This window comes from Pleurodeles waltl, chromosome 11 (genome assembly GCF_031143425.1).
Source record: "Pleurodeles waltl isolate 20211129_DDA chromosome 11, aPleWal1.hap1.20221129, whole genome shotgun sequence".
NCBI lineage: Eukaryota > Metazoa > Chordata > Amphibia > Caudata > Salamandridae > Pleurodeles > Pleurodeles waltl.
In genome coordinates this window covers 927,371,214-927,387,758 of record NC_090450.1, presented here as the reverse complement: position 1 = coordinate 927,387,758, position 16,545 = coordinate 927,371,214, and the positions used below count along the sequence as shown (strand labels likewise).

The 16,545-nt window shown below is 43.4% G+C and overlaps 1 protein-coding gene across 1 annotated transcript in view; it reads left to right on the top strand.

Moving 5' to 3' along the window:
* Positions 1 to 4,971, top strand: part of RILPL2 (Rab interacting lysosomal protein like 2) — a 91,774-nt gene extending 86,803 nt beyond the window's left edge. Inside the window, exon 4 of the mRNA XM_069215003.1 lies at positions 265 to 4,971. Within this exon, the coding sequence (XP_069071104.1) occupies positions 265 to 280 (16 nt within the window). The 3' untranslated portion in view covers positions 281 to 4,971. The remainder of the gene's footprint in view (positions 1 to 264) is intronic.
* Positions 4,972 to 16,545: the final 11,574 nt, after the last annotated feature.

The window sequence follows — 16,545 nt, the reverse complement described above, 5'->3', positions numbered from 1 at the left end:
TCAGGGCCCAAAGGTTGTTTCAGAGTGTACTACAGTCAACCGTGTCAAACACAGAGTAAAAGCCCACAGAACAACAACAAAGTTTGCATGTTGAGTCTGAGGCCGTCTCTATTTAAGCTAGCCACAAGACGAAACCGTGGGCAATCGTGGTGTGATTTGAAGGGAAACCTCTCTTCTCCAGTGGGATCAGATTGTTAATGTTTAGTCTCCTTGCGTCTGCTTAATTTGACTGTAACATGGTTCTCATTTTTCTCTCCAATACAGCTTTTCATTTAAGTGAAGAAAGCCAGTTTGTGAAGATGGCCAGTGCTTCAGCGTCTAAGCTCCGAGGGAGCTCTACTGCAGCTTGGACAGACCTCTTAAATTGTGCCCATGTACAAGTATTGCCCTTTTTCAGGAATATTTATTCCAGAGTTCTTTTCCTTATTATTAGAGAGCATTCCGTATTCTGCACATGTGGGAATAAAATGTGATTGCTATTTTCTCCAGTAATATATTTTAAAAGCAAATATGCCATGACAATAACTTCGAGGATCACGTTTGCACCTACATAGTATTTTCTGTGTGTGATTAGATGCTGTAAGAACAAAAACTTGAATTTTCTACAAAATTCCCTCGCTTGGGTTTGGGTCATGACAAGGACTGAACTTGAATCAGAGGACATCAGCTGCTTAGGAGAATGGTTTGCAGCAAGTATGTACCACAACCCTCCATGGTGGCAGAGCACCATGTTTCATGTCCAAGGCATTTATTTGACCATCTAATGGGTTCTGAGAGTTGTAGTCTTGGTTTAATTCGGTTGAACCAATTGGACCAACTCACTTGATAACAATAAGTTGCAAGAGAAAAGCTCAAGATTGGACATGGTTACCTGCTACCCTTGAGTGGTCTGGGAATCCTGGCAGCAGTCCTAGGATGGTGAGCACAAAACATGTCCTAAACATATGGCAGCAGATGGGATTTCATTGGAAATTGAGCCTTGCCAGTCAGTGAATGCAAAAGTTTCTCTTGCTGGGAAAAGAGATATTTTGCTTTGATGCGACCCAAACCCTTGCAGTGTCCTGTCCCGGCTGTCTATGGTTTCCTGCATTGTGTCCATCTCCCTCACCAGACCAGTAAACAGTCACACAGTTTATGTAAAACAAGGGAATTTATGCAAATTTTGTCTCATAAAATGTCTCAGTTTTGTTTAGGAAGTATTCTTATGACAGACAGGATGGCTCTAAATGTATTTTGCTTGTTGCCGACAGTTATTATGTTGCCTGCTGGTCACAGGCATTAATGCTGGCAAGGCCAATTTAGCTGCATCCTTTTGAAGTCCATACATTGAGGACCGTTACAGTGAGTGATAGTATTTACATTGTTACATTGTTGTGAAACTACAACAGCAAGGGCATTGCAAAAACAATTCAATGTTTGTGCCACCTTTACACATGTGCCACAATTACAATTCTTCCTGGTTCAACCCCTTTTCACTTTTTGCACCTGTATCAGACTTGTATAGTTTTGTAAAGAAAAAAGTGAAAGTGTGAGTAGTTTTGTGATTCACACACAGCAAATCCTAAAATTCTGTTGTTTGCTACTAATTCTGCCAGTTAGCTAGTAACAGCAAAACCATTAAATGAACATATATTTGTACGGTCTTAAGAAAATATAAAGTTTTTTTTTCGTTTTCAAGAGGTTCTAGATTAGGTTGTTCTTTAAGTGTTCTTTAGCTTGGCACTATAAAGCAATAGTAGTCTTGTGCTATTGAGGGCATGAAATGCAAACTGGATTTCCAGAAGGTTTGAAGACTCTTACCTAAGAAGATGAAGAGAAATGCATTTCATACACTCCTAACTGTGCATTGAGACAGATTTGTAACATACCATAACAGTTGTTGACAAGGCCATGATGGATATTTGCTGCTCAAGGAAGAGGTTGTGTCTAAAAGTAGCTCTTACTAAACACCAAGTTTTCTAACTGAGGTCAGTTCAGAAATGTCCATAGTTTGTTTTGTTCTCGGTGAGAGGCCCAGATAAACCGTGGTGACCCATTATAGTTAAAAGGCAACCGTGGTAGCAGTTACAACCACCCTACGAGGTAGTAAAATGTAGTACATGGTCAAGCAAGTTAAGATGGTAATATTAGGAGTCATGGTGAGCCCTATTAAGCGAGTGCCCCTAAGCTTTTAAATATTTAAATATTTTGGAGTGATCTGAACCTTCAGGCTCAGTCCAAGACAAATCTAGCTGTTAACATTGTTTAGTAAATGAGACCAAGAGAAGTACAGTATCATATGTAAAAAAAATACATCCCAGCACCAAGGTTTCAGACAATCTTGATAAGCAGCCTTAGCAAATATTTAAGAGCCATTGACAAAATTGAACCCTGGGGGACTCCACAGAAGTTAATTCTGCATTGAATAGATACAGGTTAATCTGCGGTCTACTGCCAGACAGTAAATGTCAGGATATTTGAAAGCCTTCGTCTGAAGCCTGTGCCTTCACTCTCAGGAAATGTAAGAGCTCCATGACTGACTGTGATAGATCCTGCAGGGATCATAGACTTCCTGTGCTATCACTTGACTAAAATGAACAACTGGGTGCATATCTCTATCGCGCAGGAGGCAAGCTAAGACAAGATGTATTTGAAAAGTCAAATATAAAATGAGTTCTTGTAACTTTGTGAGGCTATGATTAAAAACGGGTTACATGACCGATGAGCTAACTTACCACCAACTGAATCAATAGAATTCATATGATCATTCAATAACAAGCGTAGGACTGACTTGAGTGAATAGATGAATGCATATGATTAATAGAAGGGCAAAGTATTACTATACTGTGTCCTTGAGACCAAGCGAAGGTAAAGTTCCCATAGCATTAAAGGCAGGGAGTGTCCACTGCTTTAGGCACTCTGGAATCTGTTCATGTTTAGTGAAGCCTCTGACTAGCAACTAGATTACACAATGATGAAATAACTATGCCAACTGTGATTACTGCTGGCAGTCATTTCTCAGAACCTTCTAATCCTCAGAACAGTAGTTGGGTTTGTCATTCAAAACCTTGTATGTGCTGATTCATTCACACAAAGAGCAGTATTAACACAACATGACACAAGCTTTGGGTCTAGAGGGGCCACTGGTTGATTTATAAAAACATGACACACATCTTTGAGAAAAATTGAAACAAAATGTTCAATAGTTGGGAGAAAATTGAAGGTCTGCATTAAAGGGCCACAGTTCCTGATAACTTCTGCCTTCTTAGCCCGTTCCCTGTTTTTACTTGTTGGTTGGTGCTCCTCGATTTTTACATCCTCTCCTGTTGTAACTAGCACCAAGAGAGGACTGGAACCTATCATGTGTGACTGGAAAACAGGCTCAATATTGGAAAAAGGCCTACAGCTGTAGTGAGAAACTGTCTTCCAGATGGGCTGTGGCCTGCGTGCTTGTTGTCATCATACTCTGCACATAAGAGCATACATTATGATTGCTAATTGCCCCAGTAATGTATTTCACTAGCAGATATGCCATGCCAACTACTTCGAAAATCAGTTCTGCACCTAAATAATATTTTTGGTGTGTGTTCAGATGCTATAGAATCATAAATAATGAATTGTCCTGAAAATTAGTCGTCTTTAGCTTGTTACGTTTTTGCAACTCATTGGCCTCCCTCTCTAAGGCCAGTCAGTATCTTCTTCAGTTTCCGATTAAAGTTCTAATACAGCTGCTAAGTTAAAGTTCTTTGGCCTTACTTGTAACTACAAAGAACATTTGAAGCTGTTCTTAATAAGCTATTTTGTCTCCGAATCTTGATCCAAGTTCGTCCCATGTTGTCTGTGGCTTGTATTGCATTCCTTGAGGGATTTAACTTCAACTTCCTATTTTATTGTCAGAATGACATAAGATATAAAACTGAACTTAATCACAGAAAATAGCCCAAATAAAAAACAAATCGAGAAATAATCATGAAAGGAGTAATTGTACGTTTAAATTTACGTACGAGGATAATGGCATAGGAAGGGAAATAACAAAATCCCCTCCCCATAACAAAAATAATGGCATTGTGATGTATTATTCCCCTTTTTTATTTAATATTGTAATCTGGATCCTTTAGAGCATATCTATATTTTTACGTACTGTATGAATAGTACCGGGAGCAGCTCCGTTATTTGTGGAAAAGTAAAAGTAAAGGTATTAAGTAATGCATTAAATCCCATTGAAACCACCTTGACTGACCCTTTGCGTTTAATCAGTTAGAACTCCCGGACGAACAGTGCCCTTCTGTTCTGTTCCTACCATACTTGGCAGTGTCCTTAATGATTTGGCGCGTCCATGCAGAATGTGGGTCGAGCAGAAGTTTTGGAAAAATAAACTTTTGTGAGGGGTACTAACATGGGTTGCGTGCTTTGTGTGCACCCCAAGCAAACAAGATTCTGCTGTCTAGCACTACACACACTTTACCAAACTCCTGTACGAATGAAGAAACAGAAGTATCTGAAGTAGATGTTAATGCTGTCCATCTTTCGCCTGTGGAAGATTAATTCTCCTTTCCCATGTCCTCTCACGGTTTGTTGACTTTATAACGTGGCTCAAAGTAAATCACTTCTCATTCAAGCAGTGCACTGTCCACTCTCGTCCAAGTGCCTTTGTTCAACAGAGGAGCTTTAACATGGAACAAGAGCTTCTAAAACTGATCTGGAGAGTGGTCAAATATGACCTGCTTAGCTAGACACACAGGAGCATTAGCCTGAGCCTGCAGAACCCAAATCTCGGATTTAAAAGCGATTGTATGTATTTTGGGTTTAGGAACATTCTGCATCGTTTTGTTAATAATCTGTGCCTTTTAAGAAACCATTGGTAACTCCGATCCGTGTCTTTTCTGTACCTGTTCACTGAAAAAATTATATATTTTTAAATGTTACATTTTGTGCAAACTTTTGTACAGCACTCCATGCTATTTTCAAATAAACCTGAATCGTTGAGTAAAATGTGTGACGTACTCCTTTTTTTTTTTGTTCTTGTTTAGAAAAATTAAATGATGGTGCTTTTCCTGTACCTGAACCCCCTGTTTAGCCCCTTGCGGAGGGAGGCCAAAGTTCCCTTCAGCCGTGGTTCCGCCTCCCAGTGGCCGTTTGCAGGGTGGGCCAGAAGCGAGGATAACCCCAGTCAGAGAGCTGTTTACCCCCCTTCGCCCTGTCAGGGGCTGCCATATAACCACCATGAACAAAATCGGGTTGAGGCACTACTGTTTTTTTTTCTCCATATTGTCTGATGACTGCTACCCGCCACTTTCCCGCAAGAGCCTGGCTGCCACTGTATTATAGGATACTTGGCACTGGCGGCCTTGGTGGACAAATGGTGGGGTGGTGGCACGGATTGTGCCTGGGCAGATGCTGCGCCCTATCCAGGTATAGCTGAAGGCCTAGGTCTCTCATACAGATGCGCCCCTGCACTGATTGGGTTATTGCGATTGCCGTAGAAAACGTTATGTAGTTGAACAGCCTATTGAAGTAATTTCAAATGTCTTCCAATTCCAATGCAGAACATGAATTAATGTGTGTGTATATAGGTAACTAGCATTTAAATATATATAAGTTGATAAATGTTGCTTTATTCAAGCTGACTTAGTTAAACACGGGCTCAAGTTTCTCTGGTTTCACACCTACCATGGATCTAAACATCAACCCATCATGTAACCAAAGGCAAAAGGATTTTGGCAAAAATATTAGAAACTTGACAAAAAAGCAGCCAGCTTTAAGCTAGGATGATAAAACTGTTCGTCGCCAATTCATTTTGTAAGGTTACATTACTTGTACTGATGCCTTTCCTTCACAACACTACATCTGTTTTACTATACAGATGCAGACACTTGCAGGTATAATATACTATGCTTTAAGTAACTATGTCCTTATTACCTCTGTGTTCAACAGAAACGCCTCACGAGCACCAAATAGATCTCTGTGCCCAGCCCTTCTTACCTAGGACTCTTGCAATTGACTGCACATAAATTCTCTCAGCCACAGAACACTACTTCAGCATGCTTCCTATCCGCTGTGTAGAGACACGTACGTGTGTGTGTGTGTGTGTGTGTGTGTGTGTGTGTGTGTGTGTGTGTGTGTGTGTGTGTGTGTGTGTGTGTGTGCGCTCGCTCGCGCGCTCTCTCCCTCTCCCTCTCCCTCCCTCTCTCTCTCTCTCTCTCTCTCTCTCTCTCTCTCTCCTTCCCTCTCTCTCTCTCTCTCTCCTTCCCTCTCTCTCTCTCTCTCTCCTTCCCTCCCTCTCCCTCTCTCTCTCTCTCTCCCACCCTCCTTTTCTCTCTCTCTCCCCCTCTCCCCCCTCCCTCTCTCTCTCCCCCCGGGATAGAAAACATCTGCAGTTGTAATTTAAATAAAAAGCCACTTAGGCCAGTGTAGGCTGTCCACACAGGGCAACGCAGAAGATCACTTTGCTGTGCTGCCCTGCTTCAAAGGGAAAGGGCAGGAATGCACCGTATTTCAGCGATACAGCACATTCCTGTCCTTTCCCACTGCTCTGGTGCCCTTTTGGCAGCCATAGCGCCAACGCAGGCACTCTTGCACCATGGTACAATGGTGTCTGCGTTGCATGCAGGATTGTTTTTATGCAGGAAGGGACTCCTTCCTGCACAAAAACAATCCTAGGAGACTTTTTCCTCTGTGTGTGCTGCAAAATGTAGCACTCACGGAAAAAGGAAAAAACAAGAAGAAATAAAGATATTTCTCCTCATTGCGCCTCACCTTGGGAGGCGTAAGGTTTTGCCACATCCCCAGGATTGTAGGGTCTTGTAAATCTGGCGATGCACCAAAATCAATGGGTGTTGCATGGGAATATCCACAGCATGCCCATGGAACACCTCCTTTGTGCTGAGTAAGGCAACAACGCAATTTGCACTGCTTTGCCTTACTCCATATCTATTAGGCCATTCAAAGCCACACAAAGTGGCTTTGCCTGGCCTTAGATATGAGTTCAAGGTTTGCGCCTTAGTTAAGTCACAAAAAGTGACACAACAGTAGTGCAAGTGGCTCATAAATACGCCCCTTTAGTAGTAACTATTCAAATGCATTTCTGCTTTGTGACTAGCAGCCTGCCTTTTTAGGCCTCACCTAGACAGTGTGTATGTTGTCTCTTCATGACCTTTTGTTCATTGTCACTCTCATTTACTTGCATCTTATTGGTCAGCTGCTGTAGGTTTCCTTCCTACCAGTGTGTTTGTCCCTCCATTGAAGCATGGACTCATTACTTGCCTTCTTCCACAGCTCATGTTTTTAGGCACTACTTTTTTCTTTGTGAAAGCACTCTACCAGGCAGTGTCTTTTTCAGCTGCCTCCTTCCTATACTTCTTCCCCCTCCATGTTTCTCCCCTGTCTGTGCTGACTTGCCCATACCTGCTCTCCTTCCATTGTCCATATTGCCTTCCCCTCACCCACCCTCCCACTGTCCATGTTGCATTGCTTCCATCCTCCCTCAGGTTGTCCTACTCCCATCCTCCAACCAGTTATTGGTGTTGCCCTTCTACCACCCTCCCTCCTGCTTTCCCTGTTGGCCTGATCCCTCCTGTTGTCTGTGTTCACTTGCCCCAACCTTTCTTCCCATTGTCCATGTTGGCTGACCCCCGCTGTCTGGGTTGGCTTGCCCCCATCGACCCTCCCATTGTTTGTGTTAGCTGGCCTACTACCATCCCTCCCATTGTCCTTATTGGGTGCTGGCTTACCCCTCCCCCTCACCACCCTCCAGTGCTTGCTGCATCAGGGCACTTTAAAAAAAACAACTTTCAGTTATGCTGCAGAACATGTCTAAAAAAACATTGACAACGCCAATACCTCATGTAGACACCACGTATTAGCTTTTCAATATGTTTTACCCAATAAAGTCAAGTCTACCGCCTTTTGTTGTAACCTTTTATAATAAATGTATCAGACCTATGGCATCAGATATATTGTTTCCCAGTGGACCATTAAGGCGTTTTATGTTGGCTTGACACTGTAACCAAAGCAGGCATATGTTAAAGCATACTCTTTCCCACAAGCAGTGCTTAATTTGAGCTGGTGGTTTCCGGGGCTCAGCACCAGCACTTAATTGAAAACACTGGCACTTATGACAGTCTGCAACATGGTTGCGCTCTCTGATACAACAGTTTTATATTACTAAAATGTGCATAAAAAATGACTACTATCTACAGCCCAAGCTAGTCTTATGGATTTGGGGACCAAGAATAGTCCGAATTGTCACACTTTTAGAAGTGTGATGGGTAGTAGTTGTACTGGTAATGTCATTGGCAGCGCTGGCAGGTGCATTGGGTAGCGTGAGGTGCAGAGGCTTCCTGGCGGGGGCCCTAGCACTTAACTTTTTCACAAATTAAGCTCTGCCCACAAAGCAACCATCGGGCATGCAGTATCAATTACAATTATGTGCATAGTTAGATTTGAGGGGCAAACAAGTTATACAACACAATAAAGGATTACCACATTGAAAACTGTCTATTTCTTGGGCTTGTCAGAGGGGTAACTGACACCAAAAACCTTGCCTAAAACACAAATCTGTGAGTTTATATATAATCAAATACCTGTCTACACACACTGGCACAGTGCAATAACAATCCACCCTTAAAGGCCTGTTGCCTATGTGGCATCCCAGACTGTTGAAGTAGAAAGGACACTTAGGGATGAGAACTAAATTACTCTTTCGTTCTGATGGTGTTATTTTTTAAACGTCGCTTGACACGGAAATCATAGGGCTATGCACAATGCGTTAAATATGACAAATGCAAACAAAGAAATGTACTAATAAAATTTTAAAAGGCCTGTTACCTTTAAGATATGCTTTTCACAATAAATAAATAAATAAATCTAGCTTACTGCCCTTGTCATAACATCTCCTAATAAACAAATCAACTCGGGCCTAGTTTATGGAGCATATGCTTTTCCAGAACGAACAAATGCAATGCAATGCAATGCAAGCTCTCTTATGTACTAGAATTACACACTGTGCCCTCTATAGATGAAGATCAGCATGTGAGCAGAGTCTAGGCTCCTCATTCACTACTGTTTCTTAACCATTTTTTATGCATATATGTTCCTCTAGGACGCCCTTATGACAAACATATATGCCTGACGAGGGCACTTTTTTCTCCGTGCCCAGTAGCTGTCCCCCTGATGGAAGAAAAACGCGGCCTGGCCCTAGGGATGAGGGGAAAGGAGTTGGCCTCTGAAAAAAAAAAAATACATCAAGAATGTGTGTCCTCACTGGGGTGCAGAAACACACATTTAAGTCTGGCGTCGTTCACCATGAAAACCTAGGCAGTGTCGATTGTGAGGATGCCAGCACTTTTCATACCCAGAATTCCCAGCACAATCGAATATTGGTTAAAAAAAATAATAATAATAATTCCCTCACCTTTCTGGGGCAAGAAGTTCCAGATTATATGGGACACAAAACTCCCAACACCCAGTATTCCCACACTTTGTTCAATATAAACAGTACCTCATGTGTCGATATGCCTTTGGTGACTGACAGAAACAAGCTATATGTGTGATTGGGCAGAGTCAATATAGTGTCAGGTGGTCTTTACATGGTCACAATTCTTTGCTCCCCACCCTCACAGGGATGTTGCATTATGCCAGGCGCAGTACCTGACACACAACCTCTTCCATTAGGAATCCACAAATGCACTTAGGAAAAGGAAATGCAGAATGTTTATTATAGCTCATTTCTAGCACACAGCCCTGCTCACTCATGCCCTAAAGTAGTTAAAATATGTTCCCTCCTCATGCATTGCTAATTACTTCAAAATATTACATCATTGATGACATGTTTTGTGACACCACTGATAACATCACTGCCACATCTGAAATTACATAATTAATGACACTATGCGTAGCTGGTGTGAGAGTTATAGTTACATTAGGGCCCAGGTTATAGAGTTGTGTGGTGCGTAGAAGAATGGCATTGTGTTGAGCGATTCATGCAATATGTGCTGGCTCAAAGCTGCTGTATGTGTTGAACCAAAATAAATAAAATTAAAGGAAAATGTGTATGTATGTGTATAAATATGTATTCACTGGGAAACAAAGGTGAAAGATACGTTACAGTTAGGTTCAGAATGTAGACACAAAACAATAGAAATTCCTCCGTTATAGTTATCTCAAGTAACTAGAACTCGTGCCCCCATCACACACAGTTTTCTCATCAATAATTTAATTGCAAATGTTGCTGTGATATTATCAATGATGTCATAGAAGATGTCATGAGTGATGTAATATGTGCGGTAATTAGCAGTGCATGGCGAGGGCCATCTATAATCTCCATAACCAATGTCCACAAGGAAAAAAGGAGCACTCTGTGGGTTCATACGAATCCAATTTATGTATAGGCAGACAAATTTTGACACAAAGATGTCTTTCTCAATGCCGTTATGAATAGGTAGGCTGCAGTCTCCACTTTTTATGTCTGAAAATACTCCTGGCCTACGTTGAGCCACAGGTAACATCTGTAGGCCAGCATGACAGGAATGTGTAAATAAGCATTCTGAAGGTCCAGTACTAACATACAGTTTCCATGGCAAAAAGAACATAGGTGTAGAAAAGTGCCTTATTTAGATAGTCACCCCCACACTTTTTGCTCTCGATGCTGTCAGTTACGACTCTGGAAGTGCACCGGAGCCTGCAAACCAGGCCCTAGTGCCAGTGGTCTCGTCCTAAATTGGTACATGTGCATTGGTATCCCCAATTGGCAAACACTTTAAACCACTCTTTTACGTGATACCCAGGGGATGGGTGTTAACATGGTCACCAGGTCCTGAAGCACTGTTTGTACCACCCTGAGTGATCCAAATAAACTACTGACAGCAGACCTGCCATGGCAGGCTACAGGTGCAGTGTAAACTGCTCGAACTCAACTATGCCCACACCTTGTGTGGCTAAGCCAAAGCACTATCTTTAATATATGCCAGTCCCCCCTAAGGAAGCCCTCCTGAGCCCAGAAGGCAATGTGCATAGTATGAAAGGGGCGGGCAAATAAGTGCAAGCTTATATGTCCCTATAGTGGCCTTTTCTATTAAAGGCTACTATAAGTGAAAGGCGGTTCATAATATAACATGGGCTGGCACCTGGGCAAACCTGAGTTTGCCAGGTCCATTATGGTACAGCTGAAATGGGTAATGTTTGGTGTCCAACAACATGCCTTCACGCAGCCAGCTCACAGTTGCTGCCACCAAGACAGGATTCTGACAAACCCCCTTCTTCCCCACCATCCACCCTACTCAGCTGGAGCTAGTAGCTCATTGGCTACTTTCACCCACACCCGTAATTACCCCAGATCTAGGATTTTTAGGGGTACCCCTGGTACCAGAACCTCAGATCTGCAACAACTTGCAAAGAAAGGACAGAAGGAGACCCACATTGACAACAGAATCCTGCACAAACAAAAGGCAATATAACTTGAACCTGTGGCATTCTTTTTTGGAATTGCTGGACTACAACTCATCCTGGGCCACAGTTTCATTCCCCAGAGCAAGAGGGAATCCTTTGTGAGCCAAAGGCAAAACTATACTCCCTTGGACTAGTGGCACTAGTACCTTGCATGCCACAAGGGATTGCCCAAAAGCAGGTTGTCCAGTGCATTGTGGCAAGTGTAATTCAGCTCTCCACCAAGTTATGTCTGGCTACCATTTTCCCCAGAATCTACTGCCAAGGGTTGTTGGTGGCCAGTCCAGTCATCACCACCTTTACTCGACACTGCAACCCAAGGGCACAACACCTGCATCCACTGTCACCAGTGTGTTTTTGCATCAGTTTCCTCACCTGTATGTCACAGTGGTAAAGCCAGCAACCACAGCTCTCGTTCAGCATCACTGATAGCCAAGCACACCTCTGCGCCAGAACTTGACCTGCAAGTGACTGAGTGTCAAAAGTAAAAAAAAATTGTTTTCAGCTCCCGCACCAAAGACTTCCAGATCATCACTGCACCTGGGCCCCATGAGCAAGGTAATATTAGTCTGACTGCTGCAGCTTGGTCATGGGACCCGTACAACCTTAACTACAAGTAGGTTCTCCTGAAATCACCCTGCAGGTGGCAGACTGTCACTAGTGGGTTTCCCCATTGACCGCAATGGTAAAATTTTGACAGCATCAACTCTATTGAATTGTTTTTTACTTGAAATTCCATAACTCCGGTTAGAAGTATCTGACTTTTGGTCTCTAAATTAATATTAAAATCTACTTTACTTTTATAGATTGGTGTCAGATTTTTTTTTAGTTGTGTCAATTACCTATTGTCTATGTTGGTACTCTGAAATGCTTACCACTTGTTCCTGTAGTAAAGCTTTACAGCTCTTTGCCACACTACCAGGACTGAGCTAATTATATATTATTGTGAATCCAAGTACTATCTACGGAGTATTGTGAGAGTATTACATAGTGAAGCCTAACAAACATCACTGCCCCCCTCCGTTCAGCACCTTGAGACCCTCACGGGTGAGTAGGGCGCTTTACAAATTCTCTCTGATTGACTGCCTAGTAGCCCACTTTCCTACAACAGGCCAATGTGAGCATCTTGAAGTTGTTGCCCAGAAAGGCACTGTGAAGACTATGATTCAGGATAGGATGGAGACCTTTCTTCTTCAGCACAAGTAGTGGAAATAATAGACAGTTCCTTCTTCCAAGTCCGGAACCCACTGTATGGCCCCTTTGGCTAAAAGGACCTGCACTTCCTGTTATAAAACGGACGTGGACCTCCATCGTCGCTCGGTATGATGGAGGACGGTGGTATTTGATGACCTGGGTGCAGTCTCTGGGAACTGTAGCCTCGACCCTGAAGAGGCTGAGAAGTTTCCTGTGCCTACAGCAGGGTCTGAAATAAACAGCTCTGGAAACCCCTGGAGTATAAAAAAATGGAAGAAATTGCTGAGGAAACTAGCAAGTGCAGAAATCACCAAAGAGTGAGCTGTGGCATTAGCCTTCGAAACACTCCAGGACCAAACCTGCTTTATTACTAAAGTGGAAAGAGCCATCAACTGGCATATCCATTAAAGACACCTAAATATGCCTGGAGAACCTAATTCCTTAACTGCCTGACAAATAGTGACCCAGGAGCCTTTTAAATAACTACGTTGTTGCTCCTCAATTTCCACCCAGCAGGAGTTACTAATGGAACCACCTTCTTTGATGTAAGCACCCCTATGTTGGTATACTTGATTTTTCAATCCAAATTATAGGCATACCCGAGCTGGCGATGCTGATTTTGGAATCTGGAACACACGATTTGTAAACTCTCATTTGGATTTTGTTTAAGGAGACCATTTCTTTTCCCCCGCATAATCTCTGTACCATAGGACACCGTTGGCATCAGCCTGGCTTTCATTACAGAAAGCAGATGACTAAATGATGGACAGCACAATTTCTGTTTTAGTCGTTTAAACCTATATATGTGACTGAGCTTTTGCCTGAATAGCAACAAGCTGATGCTTAAAGGTCGTTTGTTGGTAGACGATAAACCCTAGATATTTATGAGGGGACTACCTCCACCTGTTTTACTTTAACCATTTAATTTTGCAGCGTGAATCTTTTGTGGATTCAGATGATGTGTATTGATTACAGAATGTTTTTCTTTCCTGTGGGTTGGTTGGGTTCTTTGGAGTGTCTGTTTGCAAACAAATGCTTTGATACTCTGTGTCCCATTTCTGCTTCTCTGTTGATCCAAATGTCCACGCAGTAGTGTTTTGTGTAGGTATGTATTGATGACCACGTAGCCACTGTGCAAATGTCCTCAAACACTACACTGTCTAAGGCAAAGTGTTGCTCCTTTTTTCCTTTATGAATGTCCCTTTGGCTTATCAGTCAGGGTCACTCCCCCCTGCCTTTTGACAATACTGTATTGTCTGTACTATCCACCTTGCAATTGTTCCCTTGGTGACTGGGAGTCCTTTCCTAGCGTGTGCAAAGGATACAAAGAACTGTTCTCCTTTCGGGATGTCATTTGTTCTCTCCAAATAGTACATAAATTGCCCTTGGTACATCTAACGTGTGCAGTGCTCTCTCTCTGCTTGCATTTAAGGTTGTTGAAAAAAGGCTGATGGGGGTTGCTTGGTTAACATGGAATTCCGATACCACCTTCGACACAATTCTTGGGTTTGTTCCCATGGTCTCTTTGTCCCTATGAATCCATAAGTATGGCTCTTAAGTGGTAAGAGCTTGTATCTCACTGTCCTTAGCTAAGACAATCATGATGAGAAAGGCAGTTTTGGGGATTAGAAGCCTCGGTCGTGCATTACACATTGGTTCAAATGGCGACATTAGCTGTGTGAGCACTGCATTCAAGTTCCACATAGGCATTGACACACGTCATAGGGGAGCTGTTTCTTCACTTGTAGGAAGATCACCACTGGTATGGTTAAGAAACTTTTTGCCTTGTATGCTATTGTGACAGAGGTATAGGAAGTTGCTTGTATAGTAGATACATCAGGGGGCATATTTATACTTTTTGATGCAAAACTGCGCAAACGCAGTTTTGCATCAAAATGTTTAGCTTCGGCTTGTGCAATTCTACAGCGCCAGCCGGGCGCCATATTTAAGGAATAGTGCAAGCCGGCGCTAAGATTGGGCTAGCTTCAAAATAAAAGACACTAGCTGGGTAGGGGTGGCAGTAGAGGAGATGGAGGTTGAGCATCAAACAATGACGCTAGGCTGGTTAGAGCCAAAAAATAAATAAAAAAAATGCCACTAACCAGCCTAGGGTCATTTCCTGACACACAACCATAACACATGACTACTGCCGTATAAAAGGCAGGAGTCATGCCCACCACCCCAATGGCCATTAATGACCCTTTATGGAAGAGCCCCCATTGCCTTGGCAGTCTCATTGTTCTCTTTCATGCACTGAAGTGCTTAGTCTACAGTCTCTCCAAACATAGTGTCTTCTGTAAAAGGCATAATGATGAAGACTGACTGGACCTCTTGCCTAAATCCCAGGATTCTCAGTCAAGTAGGTCTTGTGCAAGCTTGTGCCCATGTAGAGCTCTCTACTGGCTGGGTCTGAAACATCTAGAGCAGATTACAGGCATGTGTTGGCAATGGTCTTTCCCTCCTCTAGGAGATGTTCCATCAGCGCCTCCATTTTCTCCCCTATTGGTCAGCATACCTATTTAGCACGGTGTCTGAGTTGGTTACTCTCCATTTAGTTGCTGCTGGCCTTTCCATGTTTCTCCCCAACATGTCTATTCTCTTGCTCTCCTTGTCCAAAGGTGGTCCTCTAGATGTGGGTGTACTGGCTCTTTTCTGTGCCTTTACCACAATGAGGGGATCTGCTGGCAGACCAGACGTCCTCACTCGCACCACTTATGTTGTTTATTTATGAGGCTAGACACTTACCATGGTCTTAGGGATTAGCGCGCTGCGCCGCCGCTTCCCCCATCTCCCCCCCCCCCCCCCCTCCCCCCATTCACTAAGGGCTTACTGCACCCATCAAATGATATTTACTGACAATACTTAGAACGTATTCACTAATGAAGCCTTGAAGAAGTCACATGTTCTATGGATATGATGCCCATGATTACTCAACTTCATTGGAGGATTTTTTTTTTTAACTTACGATCACTCTTTGGAGTGCTGAGGTGTCTTACTTTAATTCTGCTGGTGTTTAATTTGAACACCAGATTACACTCTGGGGTAGTGGAGCTCATCTCACCATAGCTTTCATTCCAACAATCACTCTCATTGACTTTTATGCACAGGTTTGGGAAGTACACCCCATTGAGCCACCACAACCCATTTTCTTTGTGTGAATCTGTTGGTACATTTTCTCCTGATTCTCCAGATCACTCTGGGGCCATCCACTTTGAAAACAACACACAACTTGACTGCTTCAGGTTCTCAAACCAGAAAGGATCGGATTTCGTCTGGGACTCTTAGCAGCTAGTGAGTTGAGAGGCTGTCAGACAGAGAGAGGGTTCTGATGTGTTGTTGACGTGTGACGCCGGAAGCTCAGAGCCGAGGAGAACAGCTGTACTGCCTGAGCAAGCCTGCCAGACCTTCGGAAGCTGGGTACCAAGCCGAGGAGGAGCGAAGCACAAGTCTAGTCAGGTGAGCGCGGCTGCAGCAGAAAAAGCCAAAAAGCCTCATGCCGCTCCCTGCCCCTACCGTGCCGCTCTGCTCTCACCATACGGAGAAGGTGCAGAGCAATACTAAATCTAAACCAAGCAGCCCCTGTGCAGCTTCCCCAGCACTCCCCCTGCAATGCTTGACCTCCCCCGGCATCCCCTCTTCCTTCAAGAGTGAAAGAGGATAGGAGGTAGGAAGGCTGTCAGTGGGGTGGGACAAAAGAGGCCAGGGGGTCCAGAAGAATACCAGTGGCCAAGAGGCCTAATTAGGAAATACAGCACAGCAATACAGGGCAGTATTGGCAAGTGCGACAGTCGTGGGTGACTGCCACCAAGGGAGAGTACAGACCACCACAGAAGCAGCCCAGCTAGGTCTGGGTGCAGCTTGTAGGAGATCCACTGTGACCCACTCGCCATACGGAGTACTGAGCCAGCGGGCTCTGCTGGACTCTAGGTG